Genomic DNA, 25246 nt, shown 5'->3' on the forward strand with positions numbered 1-25246 from the left:
TATATTTTGTACAACAGATTTCACTTGATGCAGGAGTAATCCATAAGAATCAAAGATGATACAAGATACAATAAGAAAGCGCCCAACACAAATTTATGACTCTCTGAATCCATTGAGTAGCTGTCAACTAAGCACTTTGCCTTCTTTTTTTTTTTTTTTTTTTTTTTTTGAGAATGTAACGTTTGTATTATAAACCAGCACTTAGGTAGTGCTAAAAACCCATTTACAAATGTATCTAGTTAAATAAATAAAAAGCTCCTCAACTTAGCAAGACTATAAAACTTCTAGGATGTCTTCTGCCTCTATAGGGGAGCTTTTTATACACCAAAAACAAAAAAGCAAAATCTGTTGTAAAGTTCTGCTTCTGTCTTCGAAACTTCTAGCATTCCTTTCCCTCAAGATAGTCCACCAGATACTAGCTGGAATGATCCTCCAGTAAGCCCTATTCTTTGCTCCCATTCCTGCTTCCTCCCAGCTAAATAGAGTGTCAACAATCTTGCTAGGCATTACCCATTGTATGCCTCTGAGATGGATGAAAAACTTCCATAGCTGGTCAGTGATACAATGCAGAAATAGATGTCCCACTGTCTCCGCTGCCTCTCCACACAAGCAGCAATGTGTGACTAGAATTATATTCCTTTTTCTCAAGTTTTCATGTGTTAGTACAGCCTCCTTTGCTAGCAACCATGAGAAGCATGCCACCTTTAGGGGAATATTAGAATTCCAGATTTGTTTCCAAGGCCACCTGCCATATTGTGTCATTGACCCGTTTAGGAGCTTGTATCCGGAGCTAACTTTGTAAGTACCGTTGCTTTGTTCATTCCACCACATTTTGTCCCTCCCCTTTTTAATTCCTTGGAATGATTCAAGCACTTTAAAGAATTCAACTATTCTTGGAATTTCCCAATCATTCGTTCTTCTCCTGAAGCTTAAGTCTCATCCTTGTGAAGACCACAAATCAGCCACTGACCTATCCTTGTGTTCAGCTAGTTCAAACAAGTCGGGGAATATTTCTGAAAGGCTTCTATCACCTAACCACCTATCTTTCCAGAAACTGGTCTTGCTACCGTCATAGACTTTGATAGTGGTGTGGCTTTGCATGATATGCCACCAACTCCTGATTGACCTCCAAACTGTTACGCCATAGGGGTTGGTTGCTACCTTAGAAACCCAGTCATCCCCTTCCCCATATTTCCATAGAGATTGAGATTCATGAGCATATCGCCATAACCACTTTAGTTTCAAAGCTTTGCTCTGATTCTTCAAGTTTTTGATACCCAGGTCTCCCTGTTTTTTACTGGTTATGAGTACTTTCCACTTTACAAGGTGATGCCCTTTTTTTATTTTGTTGCCTTGCCAAAAAAAAGGCTCTCCTAATTCTATCCAGCGTCTATACAACACTTGTTGGGATAGGGAAAAGGGTCAATATATAGGTTGGGAGAGCATCAAGGAATGCATTGATAAGTGTAAGTCTGCCTCCCATAGATAAGTATTGTGCTTTCCATCTGGACAACTTCCTTTCACATTTTTCTAGCACATTATCCCAGATTTCTATTGACCATGATTTAGCCCCCAAAGGCATCTCTAAGTAAATAAAAGGTAGGGTTCCCACTTCACCACCCAAAATTGAAGTCAAGTATTCCATGTTTGATACGGGATTGATGGGGTAAATGTGATTCTTACGCCAATTAATATACAATCCTGAAATTCCTTCAAAGAGTACCAGGATAACTCTTAAGTATTTTAACTGTTCTTTATTTGCATCACAAAATATCAGGGTATCATCTGCATATTGAAGGTGAGTCACCTCCAGATAACTTGCATTATTGGTACCCACCTCAAAACCAGATATCCATCCGTTGTGTTTTGCTTTTTTTATCATATTATTAAGACCCTCAATAAGAAAGGAGATAGAGGATCTCCTTGTCTTATTCCCTTTTTGGCTGAAAAGAAACCTTCACGTGCCCCATTAATGAGGACAGAGAACTTCACACTGGAGATACAAAAGTTGATCCATCTAATCTACTTCTCACCAAATCCCATTCTTCTAAGTATATTGAACAAGAAACCCCCGTTAACATGGTCATAAGCCTTTTCTATATCCAGTCACATAGAATTCCAGGGTCTTTTTGTGTCATTTTAGAATCCACTGCCTCATTTTCTATCAATATAGCATCCATGATCTGTCTTCTTCTGATAAATGCCCAGCTTGTCCATTACACGCTTGATTCTTTCAGTCAGTACTTTAGACAGTAGCTTGTACAAGCTGCCTATCAAGCTGATTGGTCTGAAGTCCTTCAACTCTTTAGCCCCTTTCTTCTTAGGAATCAGAGCAATATATCTAGCATTGAGGCTTTTCTCGAACATCTCATGTTCATAAAAGTTATGGAACGCTTCCATGATGTCACTCTTTACCACATCCCAACACTTGATAAAAAACCCATGGTGTAAGCATCCGGTCCAGAAGCCTTATCTATTGCACATTTTTTCAAACAATTGTGTACTTCCTGTTCCTCAAACCTAGCTTGTAGTTGGGTCTTTTCTGTTTCTGAAATTGTTGGGCAGTTAATCATGTTCCCTGTTGATCTCCACCTTACCGTTTTTGTATATAATTTCTTGTCAAAGTGTATAATTGCCCCCTTAATTTTGTCTGGCTCCTTCACAGTTTCCCCGTGGATTTCTAAGAGATCAATACAATTGCTTCTCTTGTTGGCATTGGCTGCATTCTGAAAAAATTTAGTGTTGTTATCACCCTCTTTCAACCACAAAATTCTGGACCTCTGTCTCCAAGCAGTTTCCTTATTCTTGATTAACTCTTCATACTCCATAAATGTTGTTGCCTTCTCTTCTGCCTCCTCCTTGGTAAGAGGTTTGCACTCTTCTACGGAATCCAAACTTACCATTTTGTTGGGCAAAGTGGTCCTTTGGACTTGCAAGTTTCCCTTTTCCTCTTTACTCCATTCCTTGAGCTTTCCTTTCAAAGCTTTTAACTTGCAGGCTAGTATGTAATCAGGTTTACCACCGAAAGTAAAGGAATTCCACCAAGTACTGATTCTGTCTATGAAGCCCTCTGCATTCAACCACCAATTTTCAAACTTGAAATATGACTTATTCTGGTCCCAAGGACCACATTGAAGAGCTATAGGAACATGATCTAAGGCCAATCTCTGCAGAACAGTTTGTTTCACTTTGCTGAATTGTTCATTCCATTCAGAGGAAAATAAAATTATGTCTATCCTTATAGTTGTGGTGTGCATGTCGCCTTTGAACCATGTAAAAGTACCACCCTCTAGTGGCTGGTCAATCAGTTCCAAATCTTCTATAGTGTTGGAAAATTCTACCATAGCTACAGATCTTCTCTAACAGTTTTTTTTCAAAAAGGAATTTGCATACATTGAAATCCCCACATAATGCCCAAGGCCCCTGCATTAAACCTCAACCCCTAACTCATCCCACACCTCTCTTCTTTCCACCTTTATCATTTGGAGCATAGACCCCTGTTAGGTGGCAATTAAAATTCAATAACAAAGCTTCAAAGCTGCAGGTTAGTGAGTGAACCCCTATTTCCAGTACATCTCCCTTCCACATTCTGCTATCCCACAACATAATTATTTCTCCCTTGTACCACATGCTTCCGGGTGAGCATATTGAATCCATCTCCCTCCCCAAATTTGTTTAACTATTTCTTGAATATCTCTTTGCAGTTTAGTTTCCTGCAAACAGATAATATCGACCCTCCACTGTTCTATAAAAATTTTCACCACCTTCCTCTTTCCCATCATTTAATCCCCTAACATTCCAAGTCACCAAATTGAGCTTCATGATTCAATTTGTGTACGCCCTTTCCCCTTATTCTTGACCTCATTGCTTTTAAATTTCACATCGAAAGAGATTAAGTTTTTAAATTCTTTTGCACCTTTGAGCCTAGTTTTTCGATTTCTGGAGGAGACTCCATCTTCCAAGCTTGTCTGCAAGCATCTATCTACATGAGCAGCTCCATGGCTTCCTCTTCGTGTCCTTTAAAATCAAACCCAAACATCTTATTGAGCTTAATGATGCTCTAGCGAACCCAAGCTGATGTAATCTCCCCTTTTTCAGTTATTTGTGCAACATGTTCAGTCACAATAGGCATAGCTTCTTCTATATCCCAAATTACTCCACCCATGCATGAACATTGTCGATCACAATTAGATGTTCCTTGTCATTATTTGCCACCTTTCTTTAGTCACCATTGAATTCCCTTTGTTTATTTCATGATTTTCACTGTGTCGCTCACTTCTCGTAGTTGCTCTGTTTCTTTGTCGGTGATGATATCTTGTGGATCTGACCTCAACATCGTTGTCTATTCCCATAGATCATCAAATTGTAATTCAAGGTTGAGCCGACCCAAATTGTCTACAGTCTTCTGGTTAGGTTTGGGCCGGCCCAAAGTCTCCACTTTTTTCATTAAAGAGCTCACGTGCCCCTCACCTGAGCATTTATTTGAATTTTCTCTGCTGCACACGTAATCAACAGTTGTCAACTTAGCTATGCTGTCAATGAGTTCAAAAGGCGCTCTAGTCCACAAGTCAATACCCATCGTTCCCCTTGGACCACAGATGCAAAGGTAGCCCTACTATTCTGATCCAAGTTGAATTAATTTTCTGCAAGGATGGGACACATCCAACTAGAGGATTCCACCATTCAAGCTGAACCTTATCGTTTCTCCAGATCCATTCTCCTTGAAGGATTTGTTCAGCCATATGCTTATTTGGGAATTCGAAGAGGAAAAGATGGTCTGCCATTTCATAGATGTTAACTCCAACTGCTTCCTTCCAGGTTGAAATAGCCCGTCTTCTAACATCTGCTAGGTTTGGGGATTCTTTTTTTCCAAAAAGACCTGTGATACTCCTCCCTAGTGAGCCTTCTCTTCAGTGTGTCCGTCCACTTGAGGTTGTTTTTGCCATTTACTGCTTCCAACCACCTTGGCGTACGGAGCAATTAACTTCGGTGGCTGTTTAAACCTCTGTTGTGGAGCGCTATTAATGAAGCATTCAATTTCAAAAGCTATGTCTCTCCACCCCACATTTATGGCTAATTCCGACAGTATAATAACTTTTCTAGATTCCCCTTTGAGAGACAGAAAGGTCATGAAGCTTCCATGTACATTATATTTCCCGGTGCCGTAAAAGTACAACATTTGGTCTCTCGTCCACCATCTTCTTACCACATTCTTGTCGTCGCTGGAAGCTTCTTTGAGGATGTAACAGATCCACTCCATTACCTTCCTACTCAGAGTTATCGTTCTCATCCTATTCCTGCTTCTTTAAACCCAATCGAACCAGGTTGTGTTCCTAGAGCTCCATCTAGTGATATCAAATGACTTGAAACCCGCATTGAAGTAGATTCTGTCATCTGCCATGGCACTAATCAACTAAAGAGATTGAAGAAGGGTTGAAGCAATAACCACAGTGGGTGATTATTGATTGGTTAAGAAAAACGGTTTCTATTCCGGTGATCGGTGCCGGAAAAAGATGATTCTGCAGTCCTAGAAAGTAGGAGAGAGAAGGTCCTAGGTATCCGTGCCTGGGAGCATTTTTCTTTTTTTTTTCTTTTCCTGTGGTTAATAGCACTTTGCCTTCTTCCTCAGTTGTGATATATATTTATATAATTAACACTATTTTTCCCATCCACATATATCAACATCTCAAAACCCTGATCTTATCCAACGAAAAGAAAACCTCAAAATCATGTGGAGATTGTTGTGTCAAAGAGAGAGAGTAGGACCTTATGCGGAGATTGTTGTGTCAAAGAGACAGAGATATACAAAGGAATTAACTCCTATAACTGTATCAATCCCCAGTTTTTTCTCCGCAGCCATTTAGGCCAAACATGACATCCTGTCATACTAAACACCATTAACAGACACAACGAATTTCACCCGAAGAAGAAGCTGTGGTACATAATTACATGAGATAAGTAGTTGCGATTCAGAAGATGATAGCTGCAGACAACCCAATTTCATTTCTTTCCACGGAGACAAGTGCATTTATCCAAGGACAACTTATATCAGAAAGATTTATTTCACTACCATGTATCCTCAGATGATCCCTCCCGACATACCTTATAATAGATTGCTTAGATTCACTAAACAAGAACCAATTTGCACTTCTCTTCTTAACCTAAAACATAATTCGCTAGGAGTATACATGAAGATACTTATAAGTTTGATAATAACATCACAATGCTGATGTTAAGTATAATCCGAAAATAAGAAAAATTGATTAGATTTAATGACAAAAGGTCCATTCAGTTGTAAACGAGAATGACCACAATATAGATTGCCAAATTCAGGATTCATTTATCTGGAATGCTGAAATGCATTGCAATTTCATTAATGAATCAGCCAAACATAATAACCCCGGTGCCTCAATTATTTGCAGAAGACATACCTAGTGCCATATTAGATCAATAAAATACCTACCAGAAGTCACAGAAAAATAATTACAGCTTACTCAATTACAGATTACCATGAAAAAAATCATTTCTTCTACAAACGTTAAGCAAAACTAATAAGATCCCTAATGTTTCACAACAACAAAAAGAAGGCCAGCATTACTAGTCCTATAATGTACCTGGTACAAACCTTGGCCTTTGCAGGGAAGCCCCATAAATCATAGGACTAAAGTTCGAGCTATTATAATAATAATTCTCAATCAAACTCTTCAAGAACCGAAAATAAAGAGGGGATAACTCAAGATCATCCTCCACAACAAAAGCAAACTCATCATCCGAGCTAGGCCACCAAGCCTCCAACCACTGAGCCTGTAGGCCAGCATTACCAGTCCTATAATGTACCAACTTTTCCCCATATTTCCAAGAAAATCCATCAACAAAATCAAGAATTCTGTTCGAAAGATTCAAATTTTGGTCGATTTCTACATACCCATTAGGGGAATCTTGAAAATGATCAATGTATATATGGAGATGAACAACATGGTTATCATAGTGTGCTTTGGAAAGTGAATTGAGGCACCTAGAAAGGGACTCAAGGCGGTTAAAGGTGAGAACTTTGATGATAAAAGTGAAGTTTTGGTGAGTTAGAGGGCTGGATGGGTTAAAGGAGAAAGATTTGGTGGTATTTAAGTTAGAAGGGTGGCAAGAGAAGAGAAAAAGAGCAGAAAGCGAGAGGAGAATGAAAAGAGGGATCAATTTTTTCAGGGTTTTCTTAGGTTGTGCCATATGATTAGTTAGGTCATCTTCTTTTTTTTTGATGTTTTCTTGAATTTAATCATAGAGCAACTTTCATGTCGGATCTCGATAGATTGGAAGAAGGGAGAAGAAGAATGTGTGTGCTGTAGTTCAGGAGAAAACTTACATTTGCCCCGAGGATTTTGTCATGGTCGCAATCATAGGGTCGTTTGGAAGAGCATAAGAGAAAATCAATTTCGAAATTAATTTTAAGATAATTTATTCTATAGATTATAGTATTATTTTTACTTCTTTTTGAGAATGGTATAAGTAATTTCAAAATAGCTAGTCCTGAAATTACTAATCTCGGGATAACTTGTTTTCCAATCAAAGAATCTTTTTAAGGTTATTTGGTTGGAAAAGAGTTATTTCGAAATAAATTAATCTAGAAATTAGTTATTCTACCATATATATGGAATAACTTATTATTACTATGGTGTAAATGGTGGGATAAATAATTTCGATACTTATTAATACCTCACATCAAACATGGGATAAAATAATTTTCATTTTATTCTGAAACTATTTATCTCTTATACTCACACCAAATGACCCCTTGAAGTCTAATTTCGACCTTATAAATCCTCCATAATAACAATTTATTATAATAATTAAGTTATTTAGAATTAATTTTCAAATTACATAATATTATAATATTTTTTTCATATAACATCTCACTATAACAGTTAAATGCATATCTAAATAAATACTTAATAGGCATTTGAATTTGTGATTTCATCCTGTCAATTGAAATCAGAAAATAACAACATTTGGACATGAGATCTATCGCTTATTCATAATTTCATATCATGAGGTGAAATCTCAAATTCTCCCAAAAAATGATTTTTCAAATACAAAAGCTGATCCACAAATTTATATTTTATATAAAAAAAATATCATTTGTATCTACCAACCATTTATTTCATATGTAAATTAAATTTATAGTTCATATTATTTATTATTCTTTAAACCATTTATATCTCATATAACTACTATTCTCACAAATATAAAATTTATTATTACTTCAAATCAATTCCTACTTTATCATTTATTATTCACTAAATCCAATATTTTGGACCACATTCATTCACCAAAGAAGTGATGGAATATTCACAGTTCGTGAACATGAAGATATAGTTACTAATAATATTGACTTACAAACGACTCAAAGTAACAACGTTGGTTTGTTTTCTAGCCCATTTGATTGAGAAATGCATGCTCAACGTAAGGAGATTGTTCGTACTACGTGTGAGGATTATATCAAAGAGTAATACACTATAACTCATGTTCAATTTCATTTTTTTATTGAATTATAGTTTGATCAACAAACTTTGTGACAGTGTATTATACTTTTGCTATAAACTTTTGCTTATTTGATAAGATTGTAAGAATCGGGATAATTTTGATAGTTTTCACAATTTGTGGAATTTTTATGTATATGAAAAACATACAACATAAAAAGTTTAAATTGTATGTCCAAACAAAACTTCAACTATGTTTCATGATTTCATATCGCATGACCAAATGTACCCTTACTATCTTTAAAGAAAAAATTGACTGTACTTTGATTTCTAAATGAATGCTAGGGTTATAAACTATCAAGTCCTCTTTTATTCAAAACTTGACAATTTTTGCCTAAACTAAAAAACTTATACTTTTATGTTGATTATATGCATAACTTGATAACCGTTTTCATAATATTTTACTTAAGTTTTGCAAATCAGTTTAATTACTTAGTACTTTGATGGAGCTTCAAGATTGTGAGATTAATGTCTGAAATAAGGAAATATTTCAAAAGCATTTAAACTATGACCAAAGTTACTATAATATACAGTAATTTTGTGGGGACACCTGTGACCCCCCACTCCGCATACTATAATATATGCCCCTTATATGTTGATGTGAAAAAGAGAGTGAAATACATTTTTCTTGAAAGAGTGAGAAGTGAAATTTCAATTATTAGTATTACTATTATTACTACTACTGCTGTTCCACCACTACTGCCACTACTGCTGTTGCCACCGTTGTTGCTGCTGCCACTACTGCCACTACTGCTGCTGCCACCGTTGTTGTTGCTACTACTGCTGCTGCTGCTACCGCCGCTGCTGCTGCTGCTACTACTACTTCTACTATCATTATTTATTACTTAGTTATTTATTTATTTATTTCTATTTCTCTCTCATTATCAAAAGGCCACAAACTTCATCTCTTCCAACAACAATGGTTACCATTCACTCTCATAAGGCTCTACAAATCATCGTCTGTTTGAATTCATTTCTCTTCTCTTTATCTCACTTTCATCGCTTAATTGGAGCCACTGACCTTTCCAAGGTTGTGAGAAATTTCAAAAACACCTAAATTATGATCAAAATTTCTATAACACATACTAATTTTGTGGGGGATCTCACCCCCACCCCCATCCCTCCACCATATTATTTAATGCAGAATATATGCCCCTTATAAGTTGACGTGACAGATAGACTGAAATACATTTTCCTTGGAAGAGTGATAAGTCATATTTTGATTTTTACTATTACAATGATAGCGGTTAATATATCCCTTGGGAATAGTATAATTGAATTGTTAGGATCCTTGCAATGAAATAGCTTGATTATGATTGATGATCCTTAGTTGTAGGGTTAGTAGAGGGACATAGTATCTGATAGAAACTTTCAGAATGGATTTCGGGTTGAACTCTGGGTATAGTGGGTGTAGTGTTTAACGTGAAGGGTTGTTTCGGAATGTCAAAAACCCAACTATTATATAGTGAAAAAAGGCAAAACTAAGAAGATTCTTGAGTTTCTGCCTTGCCTATGCCGCTATAGTGATGTGTAGTCACTATAGCAATATCGTTATAAAAGAATAATTCCCGCTATTGCGATGTCGCTATAGCTAATGTAAAAATTATTCATTTTTTTTCAAGTTTAGACGTTACCTCATAAAAAATTTTCTAGTCTTCATTCTTAGACCGATGAGGAAAATAATTAATTTGTGCTTCTCTTCACCCAATGCCTATTCGGTGATGAATGGATGATAAAACAATCAATTCCATCATTACTAAAAATATTTATGGTAAAGGTAGATGAATCTCATTCATCACATGTCACTACTAGAAAACATCATTTTTTCGATGGCTGATGTAGTTGGAATGTGGTCGAAAAATAGGATAGTTTCAACTACTTTCCGACTGTTTCATGGTAATTGGAATATAACTTGTCGAAAAAATGGTTTTGACTATTGTAGTCAAAAATTTTCAACTACTATAATCGAAATCGTAGTCGGATATTTAATAAATATTTATTTAATAATTATAAATATTCCAACTACTGTAGTCGAAAATTTAATATATAATTATTTAATAATTATAAATTTACCGACTGCGGTAGTAAAAAATTTAATAAATAATATTTAATAATTATAATTATTCCGACTACAGTAGTCAAAAATTTAATAAATAATATTTAATAATTATAATTATTCCGACTACTGTAGTCGAAATGTAATAAATAATTATTTAATAATTCTAATTATTCCGACTACTATAGTCGAAAAATTAATAAATAATCATTTAATAAATATAATTATTCCAACTACTGTAGTCGAAAATATAATAAATAATTATTTAATAATTATAACTTTTCCGACTACTGTAGTCGGAACCTTAATATATATTATTTAATAATTATTGTTTTAACTACTTTAATCAAAGTTTTAATAAATAAATATTCTTTCCGATTACTGCGGTCAGAAACAAATAAGAAAATTATTTAATAAAATAATCATTCCGACTACTGTAGTCTAAACATTAATAAATAATTATTTAATAATTATTCTTCTGACTACTTTAGTCAAAATTCTAATAAAAATATTCACCCAATAATTATATAATTAAATCTTGCATTAGCTTACACTGCTCTCAAATTATAAACAACATAACTAATGTATTTTTCACAATAGGATCAAACAAGACAAAGATTTATAAATACAACCACTTTAAAACATCCAAAACAACATCAAATCAAATAGTTTAAACATCTAAATGTCACAACCAAAAACAAGAACAATAACTACAATCTAATTATCATCAGATTCATTATCTTCCTCATCATGAAATACTTGAGGCATGCGCTTCTTAACCAACTCCTAAAATTTAGCAAACTCAGCATCGTTAGCTACACATTGCTACGTCAATTCCACAATTTGATTTTTCATCGCTTCCATTTCTTCCATTGTTTGCAAAGTAGAAGAGGAACTAAGAAACAACGAAGGACTACTCGAGGATTGGAGAACCTCTGTCCCGTGGGTTCTACCTTTCTTTGGACCACCTACCACAGCTGTCCACATATTAGTCATATCTGCAGGTGATGGTTGGACCATGGTACTATCTTCTGAAGTAGGTTGGGTTTGACGCCACTCTTCTATGCTTTTTTTTGAAATTCTTCCTGAAAGAAAAAATATTTGTCAGTATGTAAACAAGCAAAGTTGAGTACTAATAAAATAATGTATGTAAAAGTTATTATCTTACATATGCATCCTTAGCACGCGTTTCGACCCAATCTCCTCTTGTAGCGTCCTTCTTTTTCTTCCTATGCATCTCTTCGTAGACCTCAAGAAAAGTGGACTCTTTTCCCCATTTTCATATTCTTGCAAAATTTTAGAAAAAGACATAATGCAAGTATGAATTTATTGTTGAGGTAGACACTGCCTATTGTAGCATGTTGAAGACTTCCAAGTGTTAGAACCGTAGGAAAGAGACTGATGTAAATGAGATTGAGCACCCATTTCAATCATCTCTTCTGTTTCAACTAAAGTAAGAAAATGGCCTTCCCTTCGAGAAATGCAAGTATAGGTGTAGTGCTCATAGTTATCCTAAGGCATTCAAATGCTAGCTCTATGTATGGATTTTATTTGAAGGCATCTATCTTCAGTAAATCAATGAGGGGCCAACTTATAGTGCCATAATTGACAACATACTTTCTGTAGTAACTAGTAATACAAAGAAATACCATGAGAGCTTTGAGTATTCTTAGTCTAGTCCACTCATCCATGGCTCTAATTTTGAGAGGATCAATAGCAACACCTTTGGTAATGACATATCGTAAGTGCTCTACTTTTTCTTGGCCAAATGAACATTTTTACCTTTTAGAATAGAGTGAAGGACTCTTGAAGGTCCCAAACACCACTCTCAAGTGTTGCACACGATCATTCAATGAAAGACTATCCACAAGTATATCATAAAAGAATACTAAGAAAAATTTTCTCAAGTAAGGTTGGGAAACCTTGTTCATGAGTACTTGAAGGTGGTCATGGTGCTAGAAAGCTGTCCAAACGCCTAAAGTACTATCGCAGCTTATATTTGTTCATATGCGAAGAACCAAGTGATGTAAGTTCTTTTTGATATCTTTGTAGGTTTCTCGACATCTATTCAAATGGACGAAAGAAAACGCATATGCTAATTACTATGAACGCGCGTTAACAAATGTGTACTCAGTATCCAAAGGGAAGAGATCCTGGAGTTATGTTATATATGCTTCCTCTTGGTTGTGGCGTTTCCAAGGCTCGGGAGCTACCACAACTGGGGAACACAATTCGATTCCTATTGGTGCTGCTACGGGACAGGTGATTATCTGACCTTCCGAGTTTGCATTAAATATTCGAATCTGTAATGATTTTTAACTTTTGGCTTCCTTTTGGTGTCCTTCAAAGGAATTGAATCATTCTCCAAGTTGGGAGATTCTATATATTTTGAAGAGAAAGGGAATTCTCCAGGACTCTACATTATCCAATATATACCTAGCTCTCTTGATTGGAAATCTGGGCAGGTCTCGGTGAGTCAGAAAATCGAACCTGTTGTTTCATGGGATAATCGCCTCCCTGTGACAATTATAATATCATCAACTGAGGTATGCATTCATTATGTCATGTCATATATCATGCTTTTACTTGACTATCGTCTTTAGGACGATCAGTAGATTATACTATGTGTATTATTTATGTCAGCATTCAAGTGGTCTATCATCTACGCTGAACTTGAGAATACCGATCTGGACACATTCAAGTTGCGCAAAGGCAACCTTAAATGGAAAAGATTTGTCTCTACCACCACCAGGTGTGACATTTTCTTTATCTGATGTCTTAGGATTACTATCGAATCATTTTTCTACCAAGTTATGGTTTTTATATGATTGATATCTTAAAAGAAAAAGTTCTAAGGTGTTTTGTTTCTACTCACCGATGAAGGTAATTTCTTGACAATCACCGAAACATGGGGCCAAGGCGACAAGATCACTCTCGAGCTACCCATGATTCTAAGAACCGAGGCAATATAGCATTGTTGAGGCCAAAAGGAATCACTGTAAACTTATAATGTCCTACATAAGTTCTGAAAGTTGTCTTTAACACTTCCTACCCTTTCATCCTTATCTAATAGTATCCTATCCTAAGATCATCCTTGGAGAAAATTATGTCACCTCACAACCCATCTAAGAGATGATCCACTACAGGAATTAGGCATTTGTCCTTATTAGCAATATCACATATACCCTTATAATCTATACTGAACATCCACTACAGGAATTAGGCATTTGTCCTTTATTTTTGACTAGTAATGCTGGTGAAGAAAAAAGAGACTAACTAGGTTGAATCACTCCAACAGTAAGCATATCTATTACTTGTTTCTCTAACTCATTCTTATGATGGTAGTAGTATATGTTGGGTCTCAGACTAACCAGCACTGCCACAGGTTTGAGTGGAATGGCATGATCCAAGGACCTCACAGGTGGCAAGAATTTAGGTTCAACAAATACCTCAGTGTACTGATCTTCCACCTCTTGCACCATAGCATCAAAATGTCTTCACTTGTATTTTGCACCATAATCATCATGGACAGGTGAGAAATCAGAGCATGTCCCCTTTTCAACATTCTAATCATAGAACTACTAGTAAGCATCCTCAAGCTTCCTTCTACTAGAGCTGGCAGAACCAGTTTATTAGGTTTTCAACAAATAGCTTTCCTACTAGAGCCTCTTATCTTCTTTTCCCTTTCACAATTATAGCATGCGTCTCTGTACATATTGTTATGTTCCTTTTGTAAATCTAATAGTATATGTAGCAGGTAACCACTTGTAAGACAATGGAAAATGCAGAATGATTTAAGTAATAGAAATGTTTTTTAAAATTTTTTTTGAGCAAGTCCAGCTGTATAGAATTCACTTTTTGAAAAGTCTTTATTCACATGCGATCTTTTGTTTTAGAAGATTAAGTTGAACTCTACAGAGAAAGATTCTAAACCAGGTACCCGCAGACATATATATTTGGCAAGATCAATCTAGACACCAATCAACCATATACAGTGCAACAAATTCTTGCATTATTTAAAAATGAATTTGTTCTTTTCCAGTAGAATGAAAGGAAAGGAAAAAATCATGTTGTTTCTTGCTATATTCTTCTACAGTCCACTAACACAGGCTCTCTTTCAGCTATATTCCAGAACATCATTTAGATAATGGTCTTTAAGTGATACCCAATAAATAAATGAAAGAAAAGTGTGAATCTTTAGGTACCTAATATTGATCACAAGCAAATTACAGTCACTACATCATAAAAGAAGATATAATTTCTAACTTTATAGAGAAAATAGAAGTAGAACAATACTACTGGAGAAATTTCAAAATATTAAGGAGGGAAAACATCAAAAGAGGTCATGACTCACAATAAATCGAAAGCTCAACAGATTAGGTCACAAGGGTATGGTCTAGCAGTCAACAACGTGGGTGGGGAATCATGTATCTCAGGTTCGATTCCTAGCTGAGACAAAACACCAGGTAATTTCTTCTTAAATATTCGAGTCTTGGTGACAGTGTTACCTGGTACATGTGCTAGTTATCAAAAAAAGGCAATAGATGAGAACTTGGGGGTGCTGTGTGAGGTAGCAGGTAGTCTGGACAACACAGTTATTAAAAGAAATGCCACAGATAAGTACTTGGGGAATTGGTGTCCCCGAAAAACAAGGAAAATTAGTAAAGGAAATTACCATAAGTGCTGGTGCATAAACAGAGCAAACACAAATTGAGAACAAGTCAAAATAAGACAAGGAACATACTTGTGTATACTGGCCTGTCCACTAGTAAAATCAGATGTTGCTTGCCAAAGTGTATGCTTCCTAGGTTGTGGATTCGTCTCCCTGAAGAAAAGAGGCAGTCTTGATAGCTGCAATATAAGAAACCTTTAGTACATTTGACAATTACTATAAATTGTCATATGTATTATTTGTTATCAGGATGTTGCTGTACCTAGCATTAAATTTCTCTATATGGTAAGGTCTGTTTACCTTTGCTGTCCATCTTATCTAAATCCCTTGAACCAGATATCTGTCCTTATCTGTTCTATAATCTTTTAAAAGGTAAATGCTGCAGAACTGTAAACATAACCTAACCGTAAATGAATCGGAGTGTAGCTGATTCTTAGGACTATATAATTCAGCATGGCAGAATTGAATACATGTTCGCATTCTCTACAATTCTTAGGTTGCAATTTATTCAGAGATTTGTGTTGATTAAGGATTTGTAGAAAAATGAATTAATAGCAAAAGAGGTTCCTTGATCCCTGCATCTCGAGTTAAATGCTATATGGCTTCACTTGATGCAGTTATTGAGATGTTCAATAATATGCAGGATATTTAGGCCTACGCCAGTAATAGGCCTATCGCGTTAGACTGTTGGGGAAATATTTGGTATGTAAAAGATTATCCAAGGGCTGTGCCAAAAGGATTACATGCAAGTTGGAATGACAAAATAAGTATTAAGCCTCATTATATATCACTTTTTAGTACATTAAGTCTGTGAATATGGGCTTGTATACTAGCAGTACCTTTTTAGTTCATCAAATAATAAGCACAAGATATATTCATATTCAGCAGCAAAACTTTTGTATGCCGTAATATACTGGTAAAACTACACTATCTTACTTATATGTATCTTCGTGTGCAAGATCAAATCTGCCACTAGAGCTTGCTTTGCCTAAAATAATAACAGTTTCAAAATAACAACAAAAGAGAGTTTGAAAAATCAACTTCTGCCTCACCCTGCCATGCCCCATCCCATTTAGAATTTTCCCTACACCTCCCTGCTCACCCCATTGCCACCTCTAGAACAGAACTCTCAAAGATATCCCACCCTTTTCGCTCCCTTGATGACTTGAACCCACAACTTCACGTTGGAGGTGGAGGATGCTTACCATCCAAGCAACCCCTCTTGTCAAAGATGGAGCTCTACTCACACAAACAGACCATAAAAGTTTCAGTTTCCTCCACCTTACCTTTCCAACTCGGCAGTCGCTTCTAAACATCCGTAGAGCAGTTTCCTTCTTAACCCTAAAACCCAAATAAGAATTCTTGAAAGAGAGTTACACATAATTCTAATATCAGTACGTTGCAGAGTAACTGACTTCAATCAAGTTATACTCACCTTCATATCAATAAATAAGAGAAAACTGCAGCTTCACATTTATATAGGTCTAACATATGTGAAGACATCTAATTCTACCAGATCCCATATAAAACTATTTCCGTTAATAGACCAGCTGTCTATATATTCAAGCAGATGCGGAATATGAGACACTATCACGGGAAGTCAACTTGTGCACCTTAAAAACTCTGCCCCTTTTTTTATGTCGTGAATGGAAATTTACCCATTACTAAACATTCAGTAAGAACACACATTTTCATTTGAAAATTTTCCCTCTTAGTTTTGGTTCTTTGTAAGCAAAACTACAAGAACTGTAGTAGATTGTACAGACTAGTACCAAGAGTGTTATAAGGTTAGTGGTCCAATTAAAGAGATATGCCTTTAAGCTATGACTCCAAGGAGTTCCAATACTATAACTTTACTTCTAGTGTAGCTCATGTGCAATGACTTGTGAGGCACAATTACGGTCATAAATTAAACCAACCAAATCCTCCTAGCATAATTTTTGCTCTTTGGACGGTCCAGGTATTCGAAAGGAAATTAATCCAAATAGAGCATAACACGAACATCGAAGATTCATACAGCTGATACTTCTTTTAGCGAATGTATCCACAGGTATATGTAGCTGACACCAACTAGTTCGGAGTTGAGGCATGTTAAGACCCATAAGAATGTAAAAGGAACATGAAATTAATCTCAAAAGTCGACCATAAAGGCCATAAAACAAATTTAAAACAATCAATAAAAGCCAATCAAGTATGTTAACTCCACAAAGAATGAAACTGGAAGCAGCAGGTCGAGCACAAATACAGAAACTCCCAAATGAAATTACAAGAATCACAAAAGGAAGCTTTTTTTCTAATCTTCTCAGTAAAGGTAAGACAACTTTTGGCCTTTTAACTATATTCAAACAATTTTATAAAGCAACAATTGAAAGAAAAGAAACATTAGCATAAACATAATAAACATAATGCCATCAATCAATCAATCAACTGCGTATTCGAGACCATATGCATTATACTCCCTACATTTCAATTTGTTTGTTTTAGTCCATTTAAAAAAGAATGTTCTTTTCTCGTGCCTTGAGCCGAGGTCTATCGAAAACAGCCTTTCTACTTCATCAGAGGTAGAGGTATGGACTGCGTACATCTTACCCCCAGACCCCACTAGGTGGGAATACACTGGGTTTGTTGTTGTTGTTGTTGTAAAAAAGAATGTTCTTTTCCTTCTTCCACAAATGAGGAAGAGAAAGGAACCCTAAAACCAACTAGAAGACAAAGACAAATCAACCACCGATTCAAAACAAACTTAAATTAACATACACAACAATAGACACTCTTCTAGAATCTAATTGTTCATGAACAGTTGATGCCTCGTGAAAAATAACACTATGCTTCCGCAAATTCAAACGCGTATTAAATGGGGATTTCATAGCATTTGGAACAAACTAAATGGGAATTTCATCAAACCCATACTGGAACAAATTTTTACCTACAATCACGGGATTCAGTGATTAACCTTCAATACCGCTTGTTCACCGTCGCCGTTACCATTCTACCACCAATATTTGAGAGAGATGCAGAGAGAAGAGAGCCCTAAAGCTGTGTGTAGTACCCTAGCTTAGAGAGAGAAAGTGAGAGAGAGAATTAGGAAAGATGTGTGTTATATGTTTAGTTTATATTTTATATAAATTATTTAATAATTAAATATAAGTTTTCGATTATTTCAATAGGGTAAAAATTTAATATATTTAATTATTTAATATTTTTGACTATACAGTCGGTAATATATTTGACATATTTATTTTTTTCAATTACTTCAGTCGGTTTTATATTTAATATAATTAAATTAATTATTTATCAGGTTTTTGACTCAGTAGTCAGGAATATTTTTATCATATTTAAATTATTTAATATTTTTGACTACATCTGTCGGTTATATATTTCATACAATTTAATTAAATATTTAAATTAATTAATACAACGTGAAAAGCTACCGTGATATTTTATATAATTATTTATTTAATAATTAAATATAATGTTTCGACCATTACAGTCGGGTACAAATTAAATATATTTAATTATTTAATATTTTTGACTACAGTAGTCGAATACATTTAATGTATTACAAAGCAACCTTATGTAATGTATTTAGTAATTAATTTTTTGTATAAGGGTATGATTATATGTTTAATGATATATTTATTTAGTATTTCCGACTACACTGGTCGAAAATATATATTTAGTAATTTATTTAAATAATTATTTAATTTTCGTATACGGGTCTGATTATATATTTAGTAATATATTTATTTAATTATTTATATTTCTGACAACAGTGGTCAGAAATACATATTTAATAATTTATTTAAATAATTATTTAATTTCCGTATAAAGGTCTGATTATATATTTACTAATATATTTATTTAATTATTTTTATTTTCGACTACAACAGTCAAAATATATATTTCCAGGAATTTACCGCCAAATATTTTGACTGTTGTAGTCACAAATAGTATCGGAAAAATATTTTGTAAAAAATAAAAATAAAAAAGTAAATTTTTCGACTGAAGTAGTTGGAAATTTTTGACTACTTTTTTTCGGCCGAAAATTTTAGTCGAAAAATAGCGAATTTCTGGTAGTGTGCATTAGGATCAATCTTTAGTATAAGAGTGCATTTGAGATGTACTAAGGTCACGCAATACCCCTAGCACAAAGTTAAGTTGAAAGTATTCTCACCAATTTAGTTTTGGAATAACTTTAAACTAGGGTCAACTTCAAACGAGAATTTATCCTAATATATATTGCGTTAGGGGTCCAATACCCACCAAATTAAAGACCTCTGAGTCTTCTTTCCAAATAACTGACCATTTGTTAATTCACTTCCTGTAATTTCCAGGTCTTAGACTCTAAGAGTTTTTTAGTATTGACGACACTGCCCAGACTTGACTAAGGTGACGAGTCGTTATCACTCTTTGCGAGTTGTTAGGTGAGACTTGTTGTCTCACCAGTGAAGTTGCCCAAGGTTACTGTTTGAATTATGACTTAGTCCTTACGAGTCGTTAGGTAAGGTCACGAGTCATGGTGAGAGATACGTGATCAAAATAGTGGGATGGCCTAAAGTTTCTGCTCACTCCACGAGTCCAGGCAACGGCTTGTGACCAGTCACCGCGAGTCATTACCTGACCTGTAACGACTGGGAGCAATTTTCATACACATTTTTTATTAAGGATATTTTGGTCTTTTCTTTCCTTTACACTTTACCCACTGCCTTAAAACATCTAAAGGTCCTTTTAACATCAATTATCAAATCATAAACATCATTCTCTCCTCTTAAACTTCCAAGCAAGAGAAAGTAGGATTTTTAAGGGATTAATCATCTAAGCTCCAAACTCTAGATTTTTCTTCAAATTTCTTTGGTGTTCAGGTATGTCTTTCCTCCCTAACTTGATTTTTATATACAGGCATATGTTTAATCATTGTTCATGAGAATTTGCTGCAGGTTTGTAATTGGGTTGAGGATTTTGGATTATTTACTATCAGAAATACTTTTTTCATGTTTTGAATATGATATTCATGCTTTAAATTATGATATTTGAATTGAACGGAAGCATGGTTATGAGAATTTGAAATGGGGAACTTGGGTTTCCCCAACTTGTTGGAGTTGGTCTTGATAATGGTAATATCTTCAATCCACTTTCATGAAATTTGGTTTTAAATGTGGAATTTGCATGATTTAACTCACTTATTGAACTATTGCATTATATTAATAGAGAAATGGATGAAAAAGGATTTGAAAGGCCTTGGTGGCCATGGTTTGGTTTAAATGGAACTTAGGAGCCAGTTGGTTTAATTGGATTAAAATGACATAATTGGACTTATCTTGCAAGCATAAATGGCATGACGATACCAACTATAAATGCCTTAGTAAATGACTTATCGGTTAATGTAAGAGATTATGTGTAAATATTTTAATTTGGGCTTAAAGGAAGTTGTGTAGCTCGTCGTGAAGGTAGAGGTTACGAGGGGACCAATATTGGATACCACATTTGCCGGCGTGGGGGTATTTATGATTGTGTATATAGTTCACACATTATATATTTTTGGGATGGTTGGAGCCTTTGTGTCTCTGGCCCTCCCTCGAATTTCCTTAGTTCATGTGGGTAATAAGCGCTAGGGCCCTTTTAGCAGGGGAACTGAACCCATATAGCCCATGGGTGCCCTTAGTAAAGATAAATCTACACAATCCAAGTTAATGGTTTTAAAATCTCATGTTCATTACCTTTTACCCTATCCCGACATCCTATGTATATGTATATATGAATGTGTGCACATGGTTTGACTGGTTTTGGACATGACATTATTTTATAAGTTTTCCTGAGTTACATGCCAAAGCTTATCCTACTGACCATCCCTGGATATTGCATCGTTTCATGATGTAGGATCCTAGGGTTCTTTGTTTACTCGTGGCGGTCTTAGGTGGAGAAGATATCAGTTGAGTTATTGTGAAGTGGTGAGCCTTCATCATCCGGAAGCTTTACCTTTTCATTAGGTTTCTTTTCATATTTTGGGAATTGAAGAGTTTTATTGTCACAATCGGGGGCATGTCCTGACCTAATTTGGTATTTTTTTAGAGGCTTTATGGATAAAGTGTGAGTGGGTTATTTGTTTTGGATGCTTAGAATCTTCTTATTGGTTTATATATATCATTATTACTGTTTGGTTTTGCTTCCGCTATTATTTTATTATGCTTAGGTGGTTAGATTGGGGTGATCTCCGGCCCACGGTGGGCTTGAGATACCCGTCATAACAGACCTTGGTTCGGGTCGTGACAAGCTTGGTATCAAAGCACAGTTTAGGGTCTTTGGTTGTCCACAAAGCTGTGTCGATTAGAGTCCCTTTTATGGGTGTGTAGCGCACCACACTTATAAGGGGAGGCTTTAAGATATTTAAGAATGTTTTTCTTTCTTGTGTTCTATCTCGGGATATAGAATCTGGTGTCATCAATTGTCCTAACTCCCAGTTTGCTCACTTCTCAGATCATGTCTCCCTAAATATCTAATGTTCGTAGATACTCTGTTGGAACTTCTATTCCACCTGAGGGAAATATAGATAGAACTCACCCTATTCATAGAGTGCAGATTTGGTCTAGTGGATTGTATTACCCCACATGGAGTTCCACCCATCCCCACTTATCATCCTCGAGCTACTCTGGGTGGTGATGCTTATGATCAGCCGCCTCAAGGGGATATCTCTAATGTGGAGTTCTGCCTGTTTATTCATTTTCTTACTTAGTTGGTGACATCTCAGTTCACCATTTGGATTATATTGGTTCTATTGTTCCTTTATCTGATGTCACTCAGGTTGGCCAATTCATGAAGTTGAATCCCTTAACCTTTACAGGCTCTAAGGTTGAGGAGGATCCTCAGGGGTTTGTGGATGAGATAGAGAAGATTTTTAGAGTGATACATGCTATTGATTCTAAAGGTGTAGAGTTTGCTGTATATCAACTGATGTAGCTTATTAGTGGTATGAGGAGTGGGAGCAGTTGAGGGGTGATGATGTGGAGCCGACATTATAAGATGAGTTTTTGGTTACCTTTCTTGATCATTTCTTTCCTGAGGAGCTGAGGGAAACTTCTAAAGTAACGCATGATGAGTGTGAAAGAATATGCATTGTAATTTCAGTAGTTGTCTCATTATACTTCAAAGTTAGTGTCTAATATAAGGTCCAAGATGAGTAAATTTGCTTCTGGGTTGTCCCGTGACTTAGTATTAGATTGTAAGGTTGCAATGTTAAATAATGATATGGCCATCTCCTGGCTTGTGGTTTATATGCAGTAGGTAGAGGATGAAAAGAAGAGACACGCAAAGATAGGAGAGAGGCAGATTAAGAAGTTCAAATATTCAAAGTAGGGAGTGAATCAACAAAATAGTGGGAGGGATGACATACAATGAACCAAGAAGAAGACTAGGGGAAATTCTAATTCATATTCTTCAGCTAGTGCTCCTTATCCTAAGCCATCTGGCAATCATCGTTTTCCAGGCTAGCAGTGGTCCTAAGGCACAGGGTGCCCTGTCTCAGGCTAGTGGAGCTCAGTTGGCTCCACCTGGTCCTCTTTATAGATTTTGCGAACAACTTTGCCATGGTTATGCTGATGAGAGAAGGAACTTGTGTTTCAATCGTAGTCAGCCTGGACATATGCAGAGGAACCATCCTACAACTAAGGTAGCCTCTGGATCTAATAAGATTTCGGTCGCCATTTATTTGGTTTTTGCACCAAAGGGTGCTACTTTGGGTACCGGCACTGGAATCTTCTCTATACTCATGCCACCTGTCAAGAATCAGAGGCATCTCCTGATGTTGTTACTAGTATGTTACAACTCTTCTCTTGTGCTGTTTATTGTTTGCTTGATCCAGGGTCTTTCCTTTCTTATGTGACCCCATATGTGGTTGTACATTTTGGTTTTGGCTCTGAACATATTTTCAACCCCTTCTCTGTTTCTACTTCGGTGGGTGATTCTATAGTTGCTAGGAAAACCTATAGGGGTTTGTGGTGTCCATCTTTTATAGTGAGACATTGGTAGATTTGATATAGTTGGATATGGTGGATTTCGATGTTATCTTGGGGATGGATTTGGCTTCACTCGTGCTATGCGTCTGTGGATTCTAGGACTCAAAAGGTCTGTATCCTATTGCCTACTGAACCGATAATTGAATAGGAGGTAAGTTCCTTTATGCCTAAAGGGAGGTTTATTTCTTATCTTAGAGCTCACAAGTTGATTTCCAAAGGGTGTTTGTATCATCTAGTTCGGGTGAAGGATTCTAGTTCGGAGGTTCCCTTCTTACAATCTATCCCCGTGGTTAGTGAATTTCCTGAATTGTTTTCCGATGATATTCCTAGAATTCCTCCCGACAGTGAAATAGATTTTGGGGTTGATCTTATACCAGATACCCATCCTATTTCTATTACTACTTATAGAATGGCTCCAACTGAAATAAAGGAGTTCAATGAGCAGTTAAAGGATCTTTTTGATAAGTGTTTCATTCGTTCTAGTGTTTCCCCATAGGATGCTTCTGTTCTTTTCATGCATAAGAAGGATGGGTCCCTTCGAATGTGTTTAGACTATCATTAGCTAAATAAGGTTACAGTGAAGAATGAGTACTCTTTTTCTAGGATTGATGATCTTTTCGACAAGTTTCAAGGTGCTAGAGGCTTCTTTAATATTGATTTTCATTTGAGGTATCATCAGTTGAAAATTAGGGAGGTTGATATTTCCAAGACTGCTTTCCGAACCGGGTATGGACATTATGAGTCCCAGGTTATGTCATTTGGGTTAACTAATGCTCCAACTGCTTCTATGGATCTTATGAATCAGGTATTTAGGTAGTTATTAGATCTGTTTATGATCGTCTTCATTGATGATATCTGTTTATCCCTCTTGTAGATTAGACTGATCTCTATGTTGTATTAAGGGATGGGTTGTATAAGTATATTCATTTAGTATCTCATTTATATTCTTGTCATATTAGAAGATCTTGTACTGATTCCATCAGGTTTTGGGACTGTCTTATATACATATGTCTTTTATTCCATTACTATTCATTTCTCCATTCGTTTCTCTTAATAGTCTGTTACTAGTAGTTCCGGACTATAGGTCAGCTTACCTACTGGTGGGTTATAGTAGGTGCCATCATGACCTGAGAAATTGAGTCGTGAGAGAACCAGTAATCTCATGCTAATATGTATTTAAGGAAAGGAATCTTACTGAAATACTAGAACTATCAACGAAACACTATTCCAATACCACAATTAGCCACAATAAGAATATCTAACAAGACCTTATAACCCCATCATGATAAAAAAATAAGCCACAGTACCATATATTTGAATACCAACTAATCATGTCACATAAGTCGAAGTTTCATAGGATCGGTACAAATAGTCAATTAGTTGCTTTTAACCCTTTCACAATACACGAATACCACATAGATAATCATCATCTCCACATATAAATAGCCCACATTTCCCCATTACTCTTTAGACACATATTAGCATATAAACACTTAAAAAAAGTTAAATAAAGTCTCAACTTGACTTAAGAGAAGTCTCACAAATCCCAACCAAAGCCTTCCCTTCTAAAGAGCCACCGAACGATCCTAATCTAGTCAAATACAGATTCTACATAAGAATACAAAAGCAAAGACACCTATATCGTTATACTTCTAATTCGAGTTCAAGAATTCAACCTTGAACCTACAAGGGTAAAACTAGAATTTATTAAAAAAATCAATTTACCCATAACATAAGAAGTTCAAATGTAAGTATTCATTTAAAACATAGTTGAAATAGACATTAAAATAATCAATTTATCAATCTTTAATTTTATTGAGAAGATACCAAATTATCAAGTTAGAAAACCAAGATTTGAAGAAAAATTATGAAGTAATAATTAATAAATGATAAAATAGTGGTTTGGAAGCTTACCCAAGGAAGAAATCTCGAAAACTACCTTTTGAATCTTCTAAAATCATGTTCCAAAGCTTCAAAA

The 25246-nt window shown here is 35.6% G+C and overlaps 1 protein-coding gene and 1 long non-coding RNA gene across 3 annotated transcripts in view; both read right to left on the reverse strand.

The window, feature by feature from the left end:
• Nucleotides 1-7456, reverse strand: part of LOC107847787 — a 12617-nt gene extending 5161 nt beyond the window's left edge. Inside the window, exon 1 of one of the 2 annotated variants that reach the window (XM_016692272.2) lies at nt 6615-7456. In XM_016692272.2, the coding sequence (XP_016547758.2) occupies nt 6615-7221 (607 nt within the window). In that variant the 5' untranslated portion in view covers nt 7222-7456. The remainder of the gene's footprint in view (nt 1-6614) is intronic. The other variant, XM_016692273.2, reaches the window with a different exon arrangement.
• Nucleotides 7457-11186: 3730 nt separating this feature from the next.
• On the reverse strand, nt 11187-18371 carry LOC107847719. The gene is made up of 4 exons (XR_001667625.2): nt 18186-18371; nt 15332-15438; nt 11756-11873; nt 11187-11672 (listed from the first exon to the last, which is right to left on the reverse strand). It is a non-coding gene; the product is annotated as an uncharacterized LOC107847719 (long non-coding RNA).
• Nucleotides 18372-25246: the final 6875 nt, after the last annotated feature.

Source organism: Capsicum annuum, chromosome 11, assembly GCF_002878395.1.
Source record: "Capsicum annuum cultivar UCD-10X-F1 chromosome 11, UCD10Xv1.1, whole genome shotgun sequence".
In the NCBI taxonomy this organism is placed as follows: domain Eukaryota; kingdom Viridiplantae; phylum Streptophyta; class Magnoliopsida; order Solanales; family Solanaceae; genus Capsicum; species Capsicum annuum.